Genomic DNA, 24439 nt, shown 5'->3' with positions numbered 1-24439 from the left:
TGCGTGGGTTTGGTGTTTTATGGTTGGCTACAGATTTTCACACCCAACCAATCAGATTCGTGAAAAGGTGGCGCTGAGACGCATATTTAACTGCACGGCATCGCCCGGTATATAATGTGCTACATGAGCGATAAATACCGCCCGGCGTAACTGTACTTGAAAATACAACAAACAAACCCCAAAGTTACGCTTTTCGTTAAGGTCTATGGGAGTTGTAGTCCTCTAAGAGACAGCTTCTCTTTCTAATGGCGACGCAGAGGCCGTCGTAAAACTACAACGCCGCCATTTTTAACAGAACCGACAGTGCTTGCATCAGCGTGGAGAGCAGCACTCGCCGGCAAAGTTACTGCCAGAAGCAACTTGCCTTGTTTTAAAGTAAGAAAAATCAAAGCCAGTGTTTGTTTTTTTATAGCGGAATAGTTACCAACGGTCACATGAAGCTGTTCGTAAGTGAAGGTAACCCGCACTGTCTCAAGGTGTTGGCTGCGGTGGAAGTGACAGGAGCTCAGTGCGACGTTCAGTATGTCAACCACGAAGGTAAGAAAGCATGATTAGCTTCACATTAGTCCATGAAATACGACAATCAACAGCTGGCGTCTCCTGAAACCGGCCTTGACTAAATATTTGATTTAGTCTCGTCAACTTTGAGCTGGATTTGTGCTGTAACGGTTGGTTGTGAGTGTGTACTAGCTAGCTAGCTGGAAAACTAGCCTTCAGTGAGTGGCATCTGCCTGTCAGTGTCAGTCAACGATGAATGGACCAAACACCATCTGTATCTGAGAAGCAGCTAGAAAGTACTCTTAACTGCACATCGCTCCTTTGTTTGTCTTGTTTTAGTATTGTTAGTTTATATGCCTTTGTTTAGCAGTGCAAAGCCTCTGGTACAGTATGCCACAGTATCACACATGTGATTGGATTTAGTTTGTGAAACCATGTTGTTTATTTTTAACTCAATACTTTGACGTGAAGTGTGTCATCTAGATATGATGAAGTGTGCTTTCATAAATATTTCATATTGTTTTTAAACCACAGAAAAAGTGAGGAATTATACTTGACATCCAGAGGTTCAGGTCTTATTTCATTCAGCTCTAATACTATTCATGTTCAAAATATTTCTGCAACACAATTATGATTATTATTACTATTTTTACACCCTATTTGATTGTTTGGCATAGAAATGACCTCAAACTGTGAATGTCACATTTTGCGCAATACATTAGATTCCAAATTTACAAAATATTTGTAATTTGTAATTTACAAAAGTCTGATGTTAACTGATTGGTGTGTTGTTGTCAATTAATATATGGGATATGTATATTTTTTTATAAAGTAGCTTATCATGCACACGTTAAACTTGAGAAAGCAGGGCAGGCTGCACCCCAATCACCTAACCAAAAACCATGACAGGTAACCAACAACCTAAAAACCGAAAACACGTGTGAACCAAAGGAAGTGCCTACCTAGGTTACAAAGACTGTCAAAAAATCAAAGTTGGCTTTGTGAACTTGCTTTGACAAAACTGTAATATTGATTTTGCCCAGATAACTAATTGTGGATGCGCACATCCAATGATGCTGGCCACAATCTGTGGGATAAGATAAGTTAAGACAAAATTTAATTAATACAGAAGGAAATTCTTGAGCTGTACTTGAAGAGCAAATAACAGTAAACTGAGCAAAAGTTACAATACGCTAAAATGCAAGAAATAATGTATACAAATAAGGTGATCAAGGTGCAAAAGGCAAGAACCAGTGCCTGATGGACTAGTCAGTGTTGTAAATGGAGATGAGCAGCATGTATCATGTCAGCAGCAGCTTGAACACTACTGAGACCTGCTGATTAAAGCTTAGGGAAATAAAAAGAAACACGCAGATGCAATTCATCAGACAGGAGTGGCAGCAGTATTGGAAACTTTATCTCTGCAACACTCGCTGTACAAAAGCATCGAGCATCTGGACAAATGTGTTCTGTGTTTTTTAAGAGATGGTAAATTACTATATTGGATTGACAGTATCAGCACATAATCAATGTTTCAGTATTGGACATTAAAAAGTGGTATTGAACCATCCTGATTACACATCCCTCATGACCACTAAAGGTCGGGTGGCTGACCGCCTTGTTGAGAATATTTTCAAAAGAGATGGGGATTTTAAAGCTTGTAGTCTGCCTTGGCTAAATTCAGCAATCAGTTTAAAGTAATGGATTGTTTGCCTCCGTGATCAATCACCTGAAAGCTGCTGTGTATTATTAGAAATTATGTTTTAATGAAATGGTGATCCATCCCGGCTTTGGACTTACGGTCTGATCCCAGATGTGTGCTAGCATTCGCTGGGAAGTGGATGATAAACGTGAATAAGCAGGACCATCTGGCATGTGGCCGCAGTGCACGAAACTGTCCTCAAAAAGACAGGAAATGGCTAAGCTGTACAATGTAGTAAAATGTTAATAGCACTGTGATGGTTTCTTTAGTATTTTGTCGTCTATCTGTTATTTACAAGTGATATTGCTCATTTTAGAAGGTGAATATAATAAAATAATGCATGCTGTATCAAATGAGTGAGTCACTATAAAACATTGTTCAGATCAGTTTGTTTCTAGTGGGTCTTAATAACAGAACAAAACAGAAACCAGTCCAACTTGAAAAAGGCTTGCCTGCTGTAGTGTGCATTGTCTAAACAATTTCTTTGTTATTTTTTTTCCTCGTTCTCAGAAAGGGTGGTGCCTTTCCTTAGCCGTCCAGCTTTGCCCGCTCTGCTCCTGCCCAGTGGACTACACCTATTCAGCGCCAATGCCATTTGCCGGTCAGTAGACTGTACATAGACCTTCCTGCTTGGCTATTTAAGAATACCGGTGCCAGTTTGACATGAATGTTGAGACTATTAATTGCTGCCTCAAATCCCCAAGAGTATGTTCACAAACAAACAAAAATAATACCGATAATAACCCTGCCAGCCGTCAGATATGTTTGGGTTTATTTTCCAAGTTTTTAATGCTATGAAGCCCACAAATTCAATTTCCTTCATTTTTATTGTATTAGGTTGGCAGAAGAAATCACTGAGATAAGCTTGTCTCAATTCTTAGGCTAATAAAACCAAGACTATCTTATGTTTTGCAGTTTAACGGAACTGATCTGTTATTTATTTTAAAACTGTGCTTCAATACAGTTTATTAAAGACAAGAGTTAATCTTAATGACAGCTGTGTAATTGGATTTATATGATTATACCAAGATAATCATATAAACCAGTAATGGTGGAACGTTATAATTTTATGACTGATATTTAAGATTTTATTACACTGCAACAACATTTGGAGGAATACTGTGGACAATCTAACTGTTGAAGGTGGTGTCAATATCTGTGTTTTATGTGTTTGGCACAAATTCCCTTTGAACACTAAGTGAGCTGAAGCAGTTTGACAGGACCTCCTTCTGTTTTCCATCATTTTTTAACACCTTAGATACCTGTTTGAAGTAAACGGACAAGAATCCAGTGAGCTTTGCAATCAGTGGCTCGAATGGGAGGCCAGAGATCTTCAGGTAAGCTCTGCATAAATAAACAGACCTTACAGTTGGATGGCAGTCTGTTGGACTAAACACCACTTCTATTTTCATAAATTTTGTACATCCTCTTGTACAGCATTGCCGTGCTTCAGTCTGTTGCATGAGCAGACGTATTTCAGTGCAGCTCAATGATTCAAACTGAGGCTGTAAAAGAACAATGGACAGTATCCAGGGCTGAGAAATCCAGCTGTATTCTGTGTGCAGGTTTCAAGGAAATGAACTGTTTAAACTCTTTGGTTACTGTTTGATCTGATGTGATTCGATGAATTGTAATTAACCCCATGTTTTGTCTTATTTGCACAGCCTGCACTGCTGCAGGGTCTTCACATGGCAGTGCTGCAGGGAAAAGGATCTGAGGTGTCCAAGGTCCTCCAGGGTCCCCTAAATGTCTTGGACCAAAGCTTGAGCAAGGGGAGCGTGCCATATTTAACTGGGGTAAAGTATCAGTATTTATTGTTTAGTTTTTATATTTGTCAGTGCATGTATATTTACCACTTACACTCACTTGCCAGTTCTCTGGGTACAGCGGTGAAAGTAAATATATGTAATATACCAGTCCTGCACTAAATCTTTTCTTCATGAAGCTGATGGTATTGTGGTAAATAAACTGGAGAGCTGTTGTTCCTACTGTGTTTTCATTTTGGAGGCTGTGGTTAGTAGCACTGTTGTGTTGTGTTGTGTTGTACCGAGACATGTTCCTATTATTTTGACAAATCCATTTTAGTCAGTGGGCTAGGCTAAATAACAGAAACACATAAGTGTTTAACAACATCACAAACTACATCCTCCTCAGTGATCATACATTTTTTTCTGATACAGTCTTATTATAAACTGAACATTATAACCGCCATGAAGGGGAATTTAGTGCAGGACTATTATATTAAAATGCATTCGTTTACACTAGTGTATCTAATGTTTTGGCAAGTTAGTTTGTAGTACAAGTAGAAACACAAATACTCACCAAAACAAAGCCTTTTTAGTCAACGTAATATATTTATATAAGTCTGTAATATTCTAGTATTAGTCTTCACATTGTGTCCCTTATAAAGTTCAACAGATTTTGTTCAGACACCTCTGCTGTGCCACATCTGGTACTTCTGGTAACAATTATTTGACTCTTCTGGTAACCAGACACAGTGAGGCAGTCACAGCAGCACATATAGCCTATATTTAGTGCATAAAACAGAAATGCTATAAAGAGTGCTCTTCACGACCATGTTATGCAGAAGGCTAAAGGACATCCTTGTGAGTCCCCCTTTTGTATTGTGTATGGTTTTCAAAACAGTGTGTGTTAGTTGCTTAAAAGTTGTGTTAATTGAATTGCGCTTTGTTTCAGGAAGCTGTTTCGCTTGCTGATGTTGTTTTGTGGGCTGCACTCTACCCTGTTTTGTCTGAACTAACAGTTGGTAAGTACTAACAGAAATACTTTATTAGCCATCGATATAGATTTCATCTGTGGACTAGCCTTCACTTATTTTCATTTCCTTTCCTTTGCTTTATTTTGTTTACCAACTTTCCCGCTATTTCATCTCGAGATGTTCTTTTTCTAATCGCTCATTCTCTTATTGTTGTCTGTATTTTTATTATTTGGTCTTTTCTGCTACCTTTCACCTTCCTTATCTGTTTTTCCATTTTTTCCCCCCATTCAATTTCCTTGTCTCTCTTTTAGGTGAACACAAGTCTTTGAAAGCCTGGTTTGACCGTGTGACTTCTGTGCGCGGTTGCCAACCTGCTGCTCAGAAAGTGCTTCAGGGAAAAGGCCTGCAGGGCATGAAGAGCTACATGCAGAGGCAACCTGCCCCTCAGAGCAGCCAGTGCAGAGACACACAGCCATGCAACGGCAACCCTGCTGAGGTATCTGCTAGATCATCAGAATAACTATTAGACTTAAAGATTACTGAACAATATGGATTCGAAGGAACTTAACTGCACTTTTGCGTATGCCTCCAGAAACACGTACATGTCAGATTTCAAGGAAGATTCGTCGTCTTTTTTTGTTTTCTTCGAACTATAGATGTGCTGCCACAAACAAAACAGCTGCTAAGACACATTTGCCACACACTTCTTTCCCCACATTTTCCCCGCAGTGTTTTTACTTATTTCTATGAAAGTATTCAGATTGTTGCAAGGCTTTAATTCACCCCACTTAAACTAAGCAGTGCTTTTTTTTGGTCAGATTTAATCTCCAAGTAAGACTTAACCTGGCTCAGTTTAACCTAAATTAACACCTGTGTGAGGATATTGGACATGCAGGGGTTACATCAGTATTTCTTTGCCCTCTAAACTCTGTGCTGTGCTAAGCATGGGAGGATTTGAGCTGTGTCAGTCAAATTCAGGAGCAGAAGACGGAGGGAGTAACAGAATGTGTGGACTGGAGATTACAGTTATCTACTTGTGGAAATTACTAACCTTACATGTTGGTTTAAGTCTAAATGATTCTCTGTATCTTTGTTTAGTGCGAAGAAGGTGAGCGTGTTGTTTCAGAAGAGGAGATGGAAGCAGCAGCTCTTACATGGAGTAAGGATCTGAACACCAGCCCTGTGGCTGCAGACAGACAACACCCCATGTAAGCAATTGAATGTCATATTTTCCAGTCTGCACATCTGCACCTACACAAGTCCTTATCTAATATTAGCGTGTGTGCAGTATACACCGATCAGTCATAATATTTTGACCAATAATAATAAGATTGATTATCTGGTTATCATGTTTTATCATATTTTAGGCAGCTAGTGAACATTCTGTCCTCAAACTTGATGTGTTGGGAGCAGGATCTGGATTCTGAGGGTCCATATTTTGATGGCTAAAGGATTGGGTCAGGGCATCTCCAAAACTTCAGCTCTTGCACTGTGTTCCTGGTCTGCATTGGTCAATACCTATGGTCCAAGAGCAGTGAACTGTCAAAAGGGACATGGGGAGACAAGACTCAATGGTGTACGTGGGGAGTGAAGGCTGGCTCATGAGGTCCAGTCCAGCAGACAAGCTACTTTAGCTCACATTGCTGAAAAAGTTCACACTCGTTCCGATAAAAAGGTATCAGAGCACACTAAGTGCATCGCATGTTGTTTTGTTCTGTCCACTGCTGAACTACAATGGGCACGTGAGCATCAGAACTGCACCACGTCGTTGAGGAAGAAGGTTCATTAATCACATGCATCACATTTTGTTTTTACATCACGTGGATGGCAGTGTTAGCTGGGGCACATATGGGACCGGGTTGGAAGGTCAGCTTAGTCTGAACAGTGTTCAGGTGTTGGTACATATCAAAGTAACAGCTGCTTACATGCCAGGCCTCAGGTTTCCCTGGAAAAACATTACATCGTAATGAGATCTTTATTGTTATTCACTTTAGACGTGGGCGGTTTCATTGATGTGGCTGATTATCCAGGAGTTTGACCAAGAGGATGCAGAATCTTGACAGGGGTTACAATAAAGCAGATTCAGATTCACTTCTGTTTCTATTTTCCATCAGTTTGCCACAGGAGGGCAGGCGAAACATCCTGGTGACCAGTGCTTTGCCATATGTCAACAATGTCCCCCATCTGGGCAACATCATTGGTTGCGTCCTCAGTGCTGACGTCTTCTCCAGGTAGGAGCTGAAACTTGTCATCTCAGTCCTTTCTGTGTACAACACTCACAGGGATAGATGATGGTGTACAAAAATGTTTTCCTTGGCGGAAAACACACTTTATATTCAGAACCTAAAAGCATAGACATTATACATAGTCTGGTACATATAGTTTATAATGCACAGTTGAAGGCTGTCCATCATATGGTCCCATTTATTTAGTTTTTATTTTAACCAAACTAAAACCGAACTTGAAAAACCAAAAAGTACAAGGACCATATAACTACAATTTTCCTATGTTTTTCATTCCTTTCCTGTTTAATTTTATTTATCTATTTTTTGCTTTTGACGCATCGTCCTTGTGTCTTGCACCTCTCCATCTCCATCTGTCAATCCACGTCTCCTAGGTATGGCCGCCTGCGAGGCTGGAACATGTTGTTTGTGTGTGGCACAGATGAGTACGGCACGGCTACAGAGAACAAGGCCCGAGAGGAGGGCCTGACACCGCAGCAGATCTGCGATAAGTACCATGCTGTTCACTCCAGCATCTACAAATGGTTCCAGATCGACTTTGACTTTTTTGGCAGAACCACCACGGAGAAGCAGACCGAGTAAGTGCCTTGGACTATGTGGCACCATCGGTATGAAAAACTGGGTCTAATGTTATTTTAACAAGATTTTTCTCTCAAGAAACAAACAAACTTAGAGTGGAGTGTTAGAGGAGTGTCCACTAGTAATAAAAACAGACTTCAAGACTCATGTCCTGGGTTGGATGTAGTGTAGCATGCTTCCATATGATTACTACACACTTTATATAACATTGGATTAGTATAATCTTGCCGTGCATACTGGTGTGGACGTCCAGCCCTCTCCACCATAAATTCTTCTTAATCTCGTAGATTATAGATCACGACTGTAGGATGTAGGTTACTACCGCTGACTTCCCAGGGGTTAACAAATAAGAGCCTGTTAGAAATTTAGTTTCTATTCTTGTAACGTTTGAAACCAGTCACACTAGTATTCAACACTAGTTTATAAAAGTAAATTTAGAGTAGAAAGTGCAGGGGAAAAAAAATAATTGTTTCAAAATCCTGGATTGTTCCTCTGTGGAATTGTTGAAGCAAAGAAAGTAACAGAGAGTTTTATGTCTCAGTGTGTGGTGTCAGATTGTTTTTTTTGTGCAGGTACTTAAATAATTCGTGCAAAGATTGGGCCTTGCTAAAATGGGAAACAGGATACAAATATGACAGACGTTTCTTCCCATACAAGATTTGAGCAAATCTTTACTGCTTGTAATTCAAAAAGGATTACTGAGATAAAAACTCTTGTTTATGGACCTTTGCTTTGATAAATGACTATATAAAGGGCATCAAACACTATGCACCAGCACCATGTTGTCTTAGAAATGAAAACACCCCAGAGATTAAAGACTTTTTACTTGATTTGTGAATGCTTTGGATGTAGGTCTTACTTTGGAGTTTAGATTTACTAAACTTCAACCAAAGATTACCATCTTCTTTGTTTTTGCTACCATGTTAACACATATTTTTCTCACCAAATCAATGACTAAAACTCTCTCCCTTTGGTCTATATAGTATACTGCTATATCTGTTTTGTTGTACTGGCACAGCAAGTTTACATTATTTTCTAACCAACATAGAAGAGCAGTGTCAGTCTAAGGTTCAAGGAAAAACTGCCATCAGTTTTTTAAGGGTTTGCCAGTTCCCACATAAGCCAGCTTTGCAGTGTCTGTTTACTTTTAACACGACAGCCACGGTCTTGCATCGCGCTTACAAACCCACCGAAGATCTTTCAACCACCTCTTTCATCTCGTTTCAGGATAGCTCAAAATATTTTCTGGCGACTCCACAAGCATGGCTTCCTAGTAGAAGACACCGTGGAGCAGCTACGCTGTGAAAACTGTCAACGTTTCCTGGCCGACCGCTTCGTAGAAGGCATCTGTCCACACTGCAGCTACCCAGAAGCTCGCGGTGATCAGTGTGACAAATGTGGGCGGCTCATCAACGCTGTGGAGCTCAGGGTGAGTTCTGAGGAGCAGGCTGTGCATCTGAAGTAATTGTGGAGGAAAAGTGGGGGCTTGTCATGATCTGTCGCTGGTGATTATAGGGAGAATGATGGCGATGTCTCCAGGTACATTCGGTTCTTGAGGAGTCTTATGTAGGCACTAATATTAGATTTAAAATGTAAGGGGTTGCAGCTGTTGGACCAATAAACCTGCAGATAAAGAGTGAATTTGGAGGCTGTTCAATCCTGCCTTTGTGGGGTTTCACTTTGCACCATCAGACCTGTGGCAAACACTGTCACTACTGCCAGCTCTATTAGCTAGAACTCTAGCAGTCTTATGACACCGTGTCAAATTAATCAGAAATGTAAATTAACTAAATTTATTCTGTCCTACTGATTTTATCGGCTGCAAAATGTTTGCTGCTTATCGGGGTCTTTAATTCATTTAAATATCTGTTTCATCAGGAATTATCGGCATATCACACAGGGAAACACTAAAAATGCAGATATAATATTAAATAATTTGTGGCAATATATACTTCTTTTCTATTATATTTACACAATGCTAATGGTATGACTGAAACTATCATGTGACGTTCAAAAATATTAAGTGCAGTGTCTTCTCTATATACTTGAGGAATGGTGTTTATGATAGCAGCTGTAATATATGTATAAAATGTGTCATTTTTTGAAGCAGCAGCACGTTTTGGTCTGTTCAGTGTGCTGCTAGAAAAACATCTTGTAGTTTGGTGCACAACTGTGAACCAAGATAGAATTGATTGTGAATCAGAGAGGCTGACACTATAACCTGCTATTAGCTGTCATCGTGGCTTTGCTGCTGGACTGAAACTCTTTATCTTGCTTTTCTTTCCATTGATACACAACTGCAACTTAATGTAAAAATTCTTAAATGAATAATGATCATTGCTGATGGATGTCCCCTCCAGGAACCTCAGTGTAAAGTCTGCAAGCAGACTCCCATCATTCGCTCCTCCAAACACCTTTTCCTGGACCTGCCGAAGGTATGCTTTCCACACTGCACTGCATTTTCTTCACTTACACATTGCTTCTTTGGTCACTGGGGCAGGCACAGCATAATCCAGTGTAGTAAGTTTAACAAACAAAGACAGCTTACGGAAGGCAGTTATCCCAGTGGTCATTTTTATTATATAAACAGCTTTATGCTTTCTAAAGCAGTGGTTTAGAGTTTAGACACTGGGTGTTTTTGTCAGCATTTGCATGCTCCCTCTTTTTCCTCGCACAGCTAGAAGGTCAGTTGGAGCAGTGGCTGGACAAGTCAACCGGCACAGGAGATTGGACGGCAAATGCCAAACAGATCACCCGCTCCTGGCTGAGAGATGGACTCAAACCACGTTGCATCACCAGGGACCTGAAGTGGGGGACACCAGTACCTCACCCTGACTTTAAAGAGAAGGTCTGCGGCCGTCACATATAATACACATCATTGTTGATATTACAGCTGATGTCTGCTTTTAGTTTGGTGTTTGTTCATATCATATAACAGATACTTAGCACTCTTTAATGTAACATGATAATGCTGTTGGGGAGGTAATGAATAAACTGAGGTTTCAGTTCTTAATGCAGCAGCACAGGTTCAATTTCAGCCGGCATCCTTTGCTGCATGTCATTCCCTTTCTCAGGCTATTACCTCCTGTCTCTCTCCACTAACAGCTATCAAATACACTCACTTGCCAGTTAATTAGGTACACTAGTGAAAATAAGTCAGCATTTGTATAAAATAACTGCAAGAGCTGTTGTTTCCACTGTTTTCATTTTGGTTTTGTGGTTTGTGGTACTGTTGAATTGATTGTGTTGTACAACACATGTCTGACAAGCCCATTTTATTCAGTGGGCTAGACTAAATAACAGAAACATTTTTGTGCTCAATTCAATACAGTTTAACAGCACCACAAACTGCTTCCCCCAAAATTATCATAAAGTTGAATTACCACCTTTCTTACTCTGTCACAACATAAACTCTGCAATATAACAAGTCATGAAGCTAAGATTTAGTGTAGGGCTATTATATTACAATGCATTTGTTTCCACTAGTGTACCCAGTGCTTTTGGAATTGAGTACAAATGCACAAAAAGCCTGAAAACTACTTTTCGACAGAACTCAGTTACCTGCTGCAGAAATGTTCTCTCCCACTTGAAATGTTCTTCCACACTAATGCCTGACATAATGGTACTGATTTTACTCGTGGTCTTTCTCATGTCATCCTGAATTAATTTCTTTCACAAACGGTCTTTCTGCCTCTGCAGGTGTTCTACGTGTGGTTTGACGCCCCCATTGGTTATCTGTCCATTACCGCCAACTACACCGACAAATGGGAAAAATGGTGGAAGAATCCTCATCAGGTACCACCCGCGAGCCCACACCACCGACATATGTCAAAATATACGAGCCATACAAAGTACTGATGCTCGAGCCTGGCAACTGATTTTTGTCGTCTTTTCAACACAGAAAGGGTTTGATTGCTCTTTTTCGCCCTGCACTAGTCCCACATAACCCTGGCGTTAAACAGAGCAACTTCATTGATAATGTATGAGTTTAACATTCAGTTCTACACCCACAGTTATAATTTACACACAGTGCATTGCAGTGAAAGCATTATATTATTACTTCTGTCAGGATTGCTTTACCCTGAGATAAAGGTCTCAGCGTGATCAGTCTACTGAAGGTTTTCTAGATTTTTGTTATTGGTGATGCCCTCCTCAGTTTAATGCTAAAGGGTAAACCATTTGACATATTGTGTGTACATTTGAGTCTGACATTTTAATTGCTACACATAAAGTGACAAGTGTCAAAGATGAAACAGCTGTGGATTATTTTTCTGTCAGATGCACAATCAACAACAGACCTTACATCTGATAGCAAAAAAAAGAAAGTCTGGCATTTTCTCTCATAAGCATCACCATCTTCTTCACTCTGACTGACTCATCTCATCTCTCTCCATCTACAGCCCCAGGATTGAGTCCCTCTTATGAGCGTGTGATGCCCTGTATTTGTAAAGAGAGAGGGATGGGGGTTGGGGAGAGCTGATAAGTCCTCTTTGAACTGGATGATCTCATGATGATCTAATATGATGTCATCTCACAGTGCAGTGTTGTCTCTTTGCCACCAGGTGGAGCTGTACAACTTCATGGCCAAAGACAATGTGCCGTTCCACAGCGTGGTGTTCCCATGCTCCCTACTGGGAGCCCAAGACAACTACACCCTAGTCAATCACCTCGTTGCCACTGGTGAGGACTTATTATGATTGACTGATTTCACCTGTTGATTAACTATTCATGTGATTTTTTTTGGCTGACATACACATTTACATCACATGAATTAAAATGTCTTATAAAAACACACAAATGGCACAAGAACGCCTTGTGGCTCGATTGATTATTTTGTATTTTTTCGCCAATTTTGGCTTTGACGTTAACCTGTGCTGTGACTTCACCCTCAGAATATCTGAATTACGAGGACACAAAGTTCTCCAAGAGCCGTGGTACGGGTGTGTTTGGAGACATGGCACAGGACACGGGCATCCCGTCTGATGTGTGGCGGTTCTACCTCCTCTACGTGCGTCCAGAGGGACAAGATTCAGCTTTCTCTTGGGCTGACATGGCTCTGAAGAACAACTCCGAGCTGCTCAACAATCTGGGAAACTTCATCAACAGGTCGGTAGTTAAAAGTTAAAACAAATCCCCAGTTTCTTCATGTAATCAACAAATCTGGAGGAAAAGAACAGAATTAGAATTTACTTTCCCACTGATATTAACAAGCTTACCTGCACCATTGTCCTGTAAGGTTAGTTAATTATTTTTTTTTTTTACATAATTTATTTAATTGTAATTGTTATGATGAGTTGAAGTCAGTCACTAATGAAAAGAAAAATGGGGCAATCGACTTTAACTTGCTCAAACTTTGGACTTAAGTTTCTCTCAGAAAACAAAATGAAGCAAAACTGTCACCCAGGCCAATTAGCAACTAAGTTTTCAGATTGTTGTACTCATTGGGAAAAAAAAAGTCTGTTAGCGCAGTAACTATTACAGGAGGCTCACCCTAGTTTTCTAAATTTGTTTGGGATGGCGTAATTTAGCCCCAATTACATCGCCTCAAATGATTTTTAAAAGATCAGGGTTAAATCCCACATCAAAGATTTTTCTCAGCAGTTTTTTTCCTAAGTACCTTGATCTTCAAAATTGGTCTCGGGCAGCAACGCTGATGCCTAATTGGTTCAAAAATATCTTGTAGATTGCATCCAGCCTAAGGTGATGGAGGTAGAACGTATTCTGCTTCAGAAAAGAAATTCTGTCCTAGCCTGGATCCAGTCCCCGATTCGCTACATCATTAGTGGCAGTGTGTGTCCATCTTATATCAGCATTTTCAGTTTTATAGATGTTTCTGGGCTTACTGCTGTTTAATCAAAGCGTTTTTTTTTTTTTTATAGTTTTAGCGTGACAAAACAAAATGATTAAATCTGATTGTATTTAACAGCATTTAGCATATTTAAACAGTAGAAATCAGTTTTTATGAATTAAAAGAGTAAAACAAATGAAGGTTGCTTGAAGTTCATGCTCACACAACATACACATTATAAATTTGACATCCTTGGCCAAGCATTTTGGTCCGGCAGACTTTCCTCCGAGATGTGTAAAATATAGAACGGCATGTTGCATCAGACATGACAAAACTTTCTCACCACGAACATCCTCCTGATGTACACATGAAACTCATATCAAATATTACTCGTTCCACAGCTACAATTTAGAACTGTGAAGTGCATTGATGCAGTGCACTGTCGTGTTAGTTTACACTGGAAGAGCACTGTATTACATATGGCAACAAAATCTATAATTTATAAACAATTAGCAAGTCTAGTAACCCTCGTTTTGCTCTCGCTCTCGCTCCCGGTTTCTCTTGCTGCCTTCATCTCTCTGTTCCAACATATGTCTCTGACCTCAGTTTTTCATCTCTTTTATTCAAACCCTCTTCTCCCTCTCTCCTCCAGAGCCGGCATGTTTGTCACTAAGTTCTTTGAAGGCTGTGTGCCTGTGATGGAGCTACAGCAGGAAGATAAGAAGCTCCTGGCTCTGGTGGGCTGGGAGCTGCAGCAGTACATCCAGCTCATGGACAAAGTCAAGTAAGATCGGATGAATCGTATACATGGAATGCCTGAGACATTATGATCAGGTTTAGACAGAAATTTACACTCACTTAACGTTTAATTAGTGAAAACCAGTGAAAACAAATGCATTATAATATATAGGCCCTGCACTAAAGAAGGTTATAACGTTGAGTTTATACTGAAACATAGTAAGAACGGTGGTAACTTAACTGTCTGGTCATTTTGGAGGATGTAGTTTGTGGTTCTGTTAAACTGGATTGAATAAAACACAAAAGTGTTTCTGTTATTCAGCCACAGACTCAAAAGGGGTTTGTCAAAGTAACAGAAACATGAGTCGGTACTACGAACCACAATCTCCAAAATAAAAACACAGTTGAATCAACACCTCAGTTATTTCAAACAAATGCTGAATACTACAACCTTCATGGAGCTAAGATTTAGTGCAGGGCTCTAATATTAGAATGCATTCATTTTTATTAATTAACTGGTGAGTGATTGTTTTAGTTTAATTGAAATCACCTTTAAAACATAAAATTGTTATTGTGAAATTCGTATGTTCAATATGTCTAATTCAAATTGATGTAGAAAAAATGACATCAATTAAATAAAATAAAATAATATACCTGTATATTTTTGGTTTAGTTTTATGTTATCTGAAATTGTATCCTCGAGTCAAAATCTTATTTGGACTTAAACTGAAGTGGTTTCTGTGTCATGGGTCGTGGTTTTTTGATTAATATTTTTCTACCTGTCATGCTACCATCAAATTCTCTTCACCAGAATCCGCGACGCCTTGAAACACATCCTGAACATCTCTCGCCATGGCAACCAGTACATCCAGGTCAATGAACCCTGGAAGAAGATCAAGGGAGGAGACACGGAAAGGTGAGATGGCCTTGACCAGTTTGTAGCGTAGGACTCAAATGAGCAGATTCTCATTTATATAGAAATCGAGGCAGGTCACTGACCTGTTGTCAAAGGACTCATTTATTCACAGTCGTGTGACTCTGATGTAGTTTGGCACAAGTTCAGCTGAATAAAATCAGTTCTTAGAAAGAAATATTTGAATGTACATCCAAGTAGTGAACCTGTGATTAGGATTTAAATCCTGTCCATTTTAAGTTTAGCCAAAACATTTTCATTCATGATGCGTCGGACTAACTGATCCGTTTCTTTTCTTCAGGCAGCGTGCGGGCACAGTGACTGGTGTTTCCGTGAATATCGCCTGCTTGCTGTCAGTGATGCTCTCTCCGTATATGCCAGCAGTCAGCCAGACCATCCGGGATCAACTCAATGCCCCTCAATCTTGCATAGATACCATGCTGCAAGGCACTGGCACCTTCGTGTGCGCTGTGAGAGCTGGCCACCGCATTGGCACTGTGAGTATGACCTGGACATGTAATACGCAGGTCGCACGCGCTCAAACCTCGAGTAGGTTGACGGTGGGTGATACAATGAGGATGCAACAGTCTGTCAATATTTCAGTGCTCTTAAGGACATTATACACTCACTCAAGAATAATAGCCTAGACGGTGTTTGGAGGCCGCAGCCTTCGAGCAAACGGCAGCTTTCTCTCAGGCCACTTGTCCCTTTAGGTCTAACAGTGGTAACCTGTGCGCAGCAGCCTTGCCAACGCTGCATTCGAGCACCGACTGTGGTGTCCAGACGAAGAGTTCTCTGATTAATTGTTTCCTTTTTTATAAGCGTTCATCGTCAGCGTCATCATTAAAACTCTCATACTTAGTTATCTACTTGCATAATCTTCTTTGTTCAAAGATGAGCACAGAGCCCCCAGGTGAAACTTTCAGCTATACTGGCCTCGGGCTAAATCGACAATTGCTAATTTTTTGAAAATTCCTGCATATATATATTTTTTCATTTTTACCTTTTATCACTTCTGCCCGCCCGTTTTTATTCGCAGGTCAGCCCGTTGTTCCAGAAACTGGAGGCGGACCAGATTGAGGCTTTGAAGAAGAGATTTGGTGGACAGCAGGTATTTGATTTTTATGACGCTTAAGGGTCTGTGAATATGTCAGGTTTTGTACATATATAGGTTCACCATTTATGAATAATGAAATAACAAAAAATTGATGATGCATAGCTGTTCACAGTTCACGGTCTGTCAAGCCGTCGCCATGAATAAGAATTTGAACCCGATTTTATTTTTAAAACATGATACAGAGCAAACTATACATTTTTAAATTATGTATCATGCATCCATCAGATGAAAATAATCCCTCTGTAAACCTTCTTGCCTCTAGCCTGAAGATGAACCATCTAAAAAAAAGGTAGTGAGTGGTATTTGTCTGTGAAGAGTCCGTCCATACTGGTGTTGCCGTGTCAACGTTGATTACTGCATGCCTTCACTAACACTAGCAGATAATTTAACGCCCTCATATTTCTAATTTTCACTCGTCCCCATGCATACAGTGTGATTCAGTGTCCATTCAGGCATCATGACTCATAAAATCCCTTTGACGTTTTGAGTGATGAGTGGTATTGTCTGAAATTGAAGTAAATAGTCAGTAGAAATAATAACCATCGAAACGCCTGAAATTCTGACATCTTCATCTGTCTGTTTCCACCTTCAGACGACAGTTCAGAACGTTGCGAGCGCTCAGCCTGCTGCTGTGCCAGCTTCTGCAGCTGAGGTGGCGACAGAGAACGGAGCGGACCCGGAGAAAGCCAAGCAGCTCACACAGGCTGTGGCTGAGCAGGTTAGATTGCTGACTGGCACCAACACACCACTGATCCATCAAATGCGAATGCAGTTCTTATATTTAAAAGACGAATCAGAATCAGAAATTTTTTATTAAACCAGTTAATTGAATAACGTTCAAGGAAACAAATTTAATTTCACATTTATTTTTTCTTAAATAGTTTATTTATAACTGGATAACAAAGCCGATATCATTGATCTTTCGTTAAGTACAATAACGTTCAATAACTCTTCATAAAGTGTATCGCGCACGCAAAAAAAAAAATCCTCAACGGGTAACGGCTAATTTTAAAAACTATATTTAATCAGAATTTCTCTTTGGAAATTTTATTTTTTAATGAGTAGGTTTCTGATAAATTGATCAAAATAGTTTTTGTAGAAATTAATTATCTTGCAATTGTATATTAGTTTCTACGATAAATACGGCTTTTAAATATTTGGGAATCAAATCTTATTTCTCAGTATTTCAAAATGCAGAAAGAAGCGTACAGTTACAAATTCACAATTTGCCGCATCAGTAAATCGCTTGCTATTTTTTAATGACATTACGACAAGTGTTTAATCCAAGACAAATTTCGTTGTGAGAAATCTATTAAATCCTGTCATCTTGTTTATCGCAGGGGGAAAAGGTTCGCACACTCAAAGGCCAGAAAGCGGAGAAGGCTGTGATCACAGCAGAGGTGGCCAAATTGTTGGACCTTAAGAAACAGCTGGCTCTTGCTGAGGGGAAGAGCCCTGAGCCTGCACCTCAGAAGGGCAAGAAGAAGTGAGACTGGAAAAAAAAAAGATGGAGGCTAGAGGAAGAGTCAGAGGAAGGGAAGCGAAGGATGGTTAGAGGTATGATAGTAGAGAATGGGAACAAGATGTACACTAAGAGAGAAATGAGGATGAGGGTATTAGCTTAAGGCAAAGCCGTGACAGGATCTAAGACAATGTGGTATTGGCACTGAGGACTAATGAAATGCTGGATAGGCCGACGGGGAAATGAAAACACACAAAGAGAGAGTCAAATGAATACAGCTACAGAATGGAGGGATTTTTCCAAATCCCTACACCAAAAGAAACTGATTTTATACTCTCCCTGTGATAAAGTCAGCATATAAGCGTTGGAAGGTGTGTGTTGCGCATCTAAGATGTTTTTTATATCCTCTGGAAAATAGTTTTTTTTTTTTTTTGCTACAAATACCCCTATTTAGATCCATAAAATAAACTGATTAAATAATAATTTAAAAAAAGACTCAATTGTTCCCCTCCCCCATTTCTCAAATATCTCTGGTTTACACTATTTTCTACAAAAAAAATATAAAAGTCATAAGAAAGAAAGAAAAATAATAAACAATACGTGACTAAAATTGCACATTTTTGTTTTCTTTATTGCAAATTTGGGATTACAATGAATGACTAAATAAACAGTATGGTAAAATACATGAATTTGATGCAATCTGTGATTAAAAAGCCATGCATATTATTCTACGATTAACAATTTATGTGAATACAATGAGAAAATAACAGTGAATATGTTGGCAAAATACAGTTCAAGCCATTACAGTACAATTTTATATACAGCGTTGTATAAAAATAGTCAATCAGGGTAGAACGACTCTTAATAAGTCTGTCACTAATTCCGATAATAATAGAAAAGGTCAGCTTAGAAAGTATAGCCGGGTCTTACTTGCTTTATCTAAATACACATACACACAAGCCAGTGGTTATACAAAAGTAAGAAAAGCTAATGAATTTTATCCCCAAAACAAAAACATTCTCTCATACTCACACTGCAATGGGCACTTTCAAACTTTTCCTGAGCTCCTAAACTCTCCACATATTGGGGCAAATAATCTCTGATAGCCAGATTGCAGCCCTTTAAGGAAACGTTACAATTTATTGCAAAATGGTGGGAAAGGATGACAAGAAATGCACTCTCCAAATGAAGTTCCTCTCTGTCCTACATACACATCATCAAATGCTCATAACGGTTTTCTGCCATCCCATTTGATGGAAGAGGTTAGGCATTCTTTAAAAATGACATTCATCAAAACCACTGCATGATTTGCACTCAGAGCTGTCTGTTCTCCATTTTACATGCTGTGTCTTTTTATTTGCCGCAATGCTGTTGCAGCCCCTTCTTTCTATACCCTTTCTTGTCTTGACTTTCATCACTTTCCTTCTTCTTGCCATCTTTACCTGACTATCTTTTCCAATAATCCTTTCACTTATTAAGTTTATCTTTGGTTTTCATTCTTCTCTAAGAGGCATTTCATGATCCCCACATTACAACTTTCCCCACCATTGCTTATTCCAATTCTGTAGGACCTGTCATCTTTTATTCTTCCATCCTAGCTTTCTTTTTCCCTTCACTTCCTGGTGTTGACTAGTCTCTCAATCAGAGCTCTTCGTGTCCTCTGCACCTCCTCCCCCAACCTTTCAATCTCTGCTTTCAATCGTTCATTCTGCTCTGTCAGCTCCTGTACCTTCCTCTCGTTCTCCTGCTCTCTTTCTTTGCGACTCTTTTTGGTAGACGAGTAGGATGAGCGCTGTGTGGAGGAGGCAAAAGAGGACAAGGCACCATTGGCTCTCTCACTGGTGGTCCTCTTGCGTTTTCCCAGGCGGGAGGATGGGTATACGGAGGGAGAAGAGACAGGTGAAGAGGGAGAAGAACAATTTTGAGATGGTGACTGGGAGGCTGAAGAGGAGCAGGATGGAGAATCGGGGACACAAGGCAGTTCCTCTTCGCTGGCTGAGGGAGATGCAGGATGGACATTATTAGCCTGGTGGTGTTGATGGTGGTGGTAATAATAGCCACTGCTGATCACTGCGCCGCTCTGATCCATCATTCCCATTCCTCCATCACTCAGCAACTCAAAGAACTCTGGAGGCAGCAAGTCACTGCCGCCGCCTGTCGAGCTATCGCCACTTCTCCCACTCTCAGCCTCCACCTGCCTCTCTTCTGCTACAGCTGGACTCATGCAAGAGGAGGAGGAAGTGGATGATGATGATGATGATGAGGAGGTGTGATGCAGAGGCTGGGTGCTGTGGATCTCCTCTGTTGCCCTCTGGACACCCTCACTCCATGTCTGGCTTCCGTCAGTCAGCCATGTCAGAGAACAACTCTCCAGAACATCCAGAAACTCCGGCTCTTTCTACAAACACAAAACGGAAATGTCACCTTTTAAAACTTGTCGTATATTACAGCGTTGGTACATTGCAGATTACTTAGTATACGAGTGATTTTTAAGAAAACATTATAGAAACTACAACTGGCGAAAAACGCTCACACTCATCGTGGGTTGACACCCATTTGGTTCTCCAAAGTACTGACCTCGGTGCATGTGGGGGCACGTGCCACTTTTGCCCCTCCCGTGTCGGAGCCCAGAATATCCTGCAAGTCCTCATACCACGCCTCCAACTCTGCACCATACAACGGCCCCACACCAGGGGGGTATGGCGGGGGCAGGTGTAGCCACTCGGCAGTCATCTCGCCAATCAGTCGCAACGCACAGATACTCGGCTACACGGTTCACACTGGACCTGAGGGGGGCAGCCACCAGATCGAGGAGGGATGGCAAACCAGAAAGATAAAAGGAAAGAGTGCAAAGCAGCGGCACGTTAGATGACTGACACGTCACAGTAACTCCACCTTCATTTTAATCGTCACTGTTCTGCAACTGGTTTAGTTCAGATGTGCAAGTATACTTGAATGGTGGTGTGCAACAACTGTAAATAATACAACCAGCCTTTTTTCTTTATAAATAATATAAACTCCATGATAAAGCAAGCATAAAAGTACAGTATATTGTGTAATCCACTTAATTGTAAAATAGGATAACAGTGACACTAAGTGAGGAAATGATTGTACTGCACCAAAAAATGTTCATAAAAGAAAGTTGCAAAAATATGCAAAGAACCGTATTACTACTATAACTCGGGAGTGATGTTAAAAATTAAAAATTGATCTTCACAAACATGCATAAGGTCAAATATGAGAAGGCCGATTTACCTTTTAAAAAAAGTCTCTGTTAATCAAGTCTGCCAATTTGTTGGAGATAGCTTGTCCCAACAATTCTGAAAGAAAAGGGCATTGCATAGGTTAGTGCTAAATGAACGATTCAAATGTTTCCTCTCACACCTGAAATTTGCTGAGATTTCAGAATCAAAATGATGATTTGTTCAAATATGGAGCAAGTCTGGAGTGGGAGCAAAAGGGGTCCTGAAACAGCGATATTAATGTTTGATATGGAAAGCGATGAGAATAAAATTAAATAGAAAAAAAATTTAAATCTTAACAAGAATAGAGAAAACAATGAAATTCCTTTCACATAATCATTGTAAACAAAGACCAACATGCTCTCCACTGCGCCCCCTGCTTTTTACGGTCCTCAAAACAGGTTGGGATCGATAAACAAGTGGTTAAAAAACGACGAGGAGAGGCATGAATCTCTCCAGGTCTGACAGGCAGCTCTGCTTTTATTAATTGCTAAGGAAGAACAGACATTGCTTGACAATAGCCATCAAACTGACTGGATTTGAAGCTTGTAGATAAAACATAAATAAGGATTGCCACCTTTCTCCCTTGACGTGTAATAATCAACCTTCAATTCCTATTGTAAAGTTACGCAATAACAAAAGAATAAAGAAATCCTCTTTATTCAGGTGTCAGATGTCAAATGTCAAACTTCCCAAGGGAGCGTGGCCATGCCGGATTTAAAACCTTAAATGGGTAAATCAAACGGTTATTTATTGGCTAAAATTACTATTTCATGTTTAATAGTTGTATATTTTTTTGTGTTTTAGTTGGGCTACATGTCCACTGTAAGCCAAGACAGTTACGTCATGGAAATGTTAAGTCCAGCAGCAGGAATGGGCGAAACAAAAGGAAACCGAGAAAAGAAAATAATAATGGGTTGGGGAAAGGGACAAAATAATATAAACATCTGTAAAATGAGCTGCAAACGTCTCAGAATACAAATTAAAAATGCATATAAGCGCTCTAAACGTCATTGTCAAAGTCTTCTAGTCAAAATTCAGCTAACAAAAAATAAAAGCCGTTTCATTCCCACTCGACAGCTCCATTTGTTACTGTCAAATGCTACGAAGCAGGTAAGATAAAAAGTGTCAAACGTGTTTCAAATGAATGACACCTAAAATTATAAGTAGCAACAAATTTGACAAAAAAAAAAAAACAACAAAAAAAAAAACACGTTGGGCACGGTCAACGGTCAAAACACCCAAACTTCCCGAGCTCAGAAGTCCGTATATGAGCTTGTCAACTCAGCAAACGAAACAGACAACACATAAAAACAAGTAGATGTCCATTATGATTGATTAAAACAGCTGTTACTCTAAAAATTGCACCGGGATATCTGCCAAAAAAATAAATAAATAAATAAAAAAAAATTCTTTCCACTACAGTACACCCCGACCACTTAAAAGAGAAGTGACACCCACAAACACTAAAAAAACATCGACAAACTACAAGCCAACACTACTAACAAGAACATCCACTTACCCTTTTTCTTTTATTCGCTCGCCTTCTCGACTGTCTTAAATTCGTATGTAGATATTTTAGTAAAAATTGGTGATAGCTCATGTTAACCATTGTTCAGTCTTGACGGCAGAATGTGATTTTACGGAAACTCCCGGCGGTGTTTATATTGAGGGTGAGGCCAACCGAACTATGCATGGGAAGCTAGTCTCATCGCAACCTAGCATGGGTGAGGGTGACTGATGTTCCAACGGTCCAATCGGAAGAGCCGAGTTAAGATCTCTTCCTTGGCGACATCCAATGGGGTGGCCGGAATCGCTCGTGGGTGGGGCCTAATGTTGTCTTAGCTGGTTGTTCTCACTGGCCTGTATAGTTTGTACGAGCAGCAATTGTGATGCAGTCATAAGACGGCCAGGACGAATTTGGGGCGTATGGGAGTCACATGAAAGGAATGATGCAATGCTTGGCAACCAATTTCTAGCTGGGGATAACACCAGCAGAATCAGAACATGTTTTATTAAACAGTGTTGGCTCTAACAAAAATCTAAAAATATACATATATGCATGGATATCTAATGTCGAAGAATTGTTTGTTTCCGGGACACAAAAGCTGAATCGATTTTGCTTCATCGTGGTTATAAAAAAAATATAATAAAAAAAAAATAATATAGCGAATTTATTTAGCGCTTATTTGCTCGTGATGAGTTTATTAATTGAGTCGCCATCCGCTTGTTTTCCCCTGACTTTTGATTACAGGTGTTTGCGTAAAGTTTGTCGGTGACACCGTCTGTGCACACCTGCTTTAACGTCACAACAACCAGAGGGAAATGGCAACCCGTTAAATAACGTCCCATTAAAACTTAAATGTGGGGATAGGGTGTTTCTAGAGGACAGGTGTCCGTTATTTGTCGGGTATTTGTTCCATGCCGAAAAATTTAAGCACACGTGCACAGCGGGCGTCATATTTCTCACTCGTTTCATACCGCGCGCTCTGCTGCAGCTCCGCGAGATATCAAAACACGAGCTCGGTCAGTGGAGCGTCTGTAGCGCGAGCTGCTGCTGGGTGTGATCCAGCAGCAGACTGTCCCCCTTTTCATGTCCGTCTGCTTTTTTTTTTTTTTTCTTTCTTTCTTTTTTATTGTATTTTGTTTTTTAGCTGTTGATAATAAAATTAATCAGAATTCTCCATTATTGAATAATAGATACTTTTATTTAATCCCACTCTCTCAAACGTGTCTGTTTAATTGTTGCATTTTATCTTTATTTACTTGGCTATTTTTCTATAAATCAGTACGGTATGAGATTAAATCTTGCTGCAGTCATGTAGGCTGACATGTTTCATCAAACTATAGTTCTACGAGCAAGTAAAAAAAAAACAAACAAAAAAAAAAAACTCGGAACACAATTTCTTTATAACATATATAAAAATATTTCAGATGGCTATTAAAATATTAGTTTTATACCATAACTGGCACATATGTCAACATTAGCTCCTGTGGTGTCTCGTTTGTGTATAAACAACCGATATAGGCTGTGATACATTACACCAAGCTATAACTCTATTAGACTGTTATGGTTGTTAAAACTAATATAAATAAACAAAACCTTAGCAACACAGACACTCTGTGTCTGTAACAAATATATAGGAATATTTCAGGTGGATGTTATCATTTTAGTTTTACAGCGTAGCTCTCGCGCTCAAAGATGAAGATTAGCTCCTGTGGTGTCTCATTTACAGGTAAACAACCTATACAACATGATATGTGTATGACAGCATAAATACCAATAAAACAAACGTATGAATTAATGTTATAATGTTTGCATACATAATAATTAATCAGTGAAATAAACAGTTTAGCAGATAGCCTTTAAAATGCTTAAGAAACGCTCAGGTGAACATTTTAGCTCATTGACAGAGTATCAAATTGATAAAAGTAAAT

General features: G+C 39.7%; 2 protein-coding genes across 2 annotated transcripts; one reads left to right on the top strand and one right to left on the bottom strand.

Moving 5' to 3' along the window:
• Window positions 1-131: 131 nt before the first annotated feature.
• Window positions 132-18368, top strand: mars1 (methionyl-tRNA synthetase 1). The gene is made up of 21 exons (XM_084542236.1): window positions 132-537; window positions 2711-2801; window positions 3459-3537; window positions 3865-3996; window positions 4898-4967; window positions 5231-5415; window positions 6018-6127; window positions 7034-7150; window positions 7537-7740; window positions 8969-9170; window positions 10102-10176; window positions 10419-10589; window positions 11441-11536; window positions 12304-12421; window positions 12634-12847; window positions 14182-14313; window positions 15079-15183; window positions 15482-15677; window positions 16220-16291; window positions 16890-17015; window positions 17638-18368. The coding sequence occupies exons 1-21, from the start codon at window positions 435-437 to the stop codon at window positions 17785-17787; spliced, it is 2748 nt and encodes a 915-aa protein (XP_084398362.1). The 5' UTR covers window positions 132-434; the 3' UTR covers window positions 17788-18368.
• Window positions 18369-18377: 9 nt separating this feature from the next.
• ddit3 (DNA-damage-inducible transcript 3) lies at window positions 18378-22900 on the bottom strand. Its single transcript, XM_084542237.1, has 4 exons — window positions 22524-22900; window positions 21015-21079; window positions 20337-20545; window positions 18378-20157 (listed from the first exon to the last, which is right to left on the bottom strand). Exons 3-4 carry the CDS (start codon window positions 20490-20492, stop codon window positions 19372-19374), a joined length of 942 nt encoding a protein of 313 aa, XP_084398363.1. The 5' UTR covers window positions 20493-20545; window positions 21015-21079; window positions 22524-22900; the 3' UTR covers window positions 18378-19371.
• Window positions 22901-24439: the final 1539 nt, after the last annotated feature.

The sequence above is a fragment of the Chelon labrosus genome (genome assembly GCF_963514085.1).
Source record: "Chelon labrosus genome assembly, chromosome: 4".
NCBI lineage: Eukaryota > Metazoa > Chordata > Actinopteri > Mugiliformes > Mugilidae > Chelon > Chelon labrosus.
The sequence above is the reverse complement of the archived record's forward strand: the minus strand, read 5'-3'. Positions and strand labels throughout refer to the sequence as shown.

What these genes read in the sequence shown, in the direction of transcription:
- mars1 (XM_084542236.1), top strand. Translation starts at nt 435, where the DNA reads ATGAAGCTGTTCGTAAGTGAAGGTAACCCGCACTGTCTCAAGGTGTTG. An exon ending in TTTGTCTGAACTAACAGTTG is followed by an intron (nt 4,968 to 5,230) that starts GTAAGTACTAAC and finishes TCTCTCTTTTAG; the next exon opens with GTGAACACAAGTCTTTGAAA. An exon ending in CAATCACCTCGTTGCCACTG is followed by an intron (nt 12,422 to 12,633) that starts GTGAGGACTTAT and finishes CTTCACCCTCAG; the next exon opens with AATATCTGAATTACGAGGAC.
- ddit3 (XM_084542237.1), bottom strand. Translation starts at nt 20,492, where the DNA reads ATGACTGCCGAGTGGCTACACCTGCCCCCGCCATACCCCCCTGGTGTG. An exon ending in GTGCCCCCACATGCACCGAG is followed by an intron (nt 20,158 to 20,336) that starts GTCAGTACTTTG and finishes TTGTGTTTGTAG; the next exon opens with AAAGAGCCGGAGTTTCTGGA.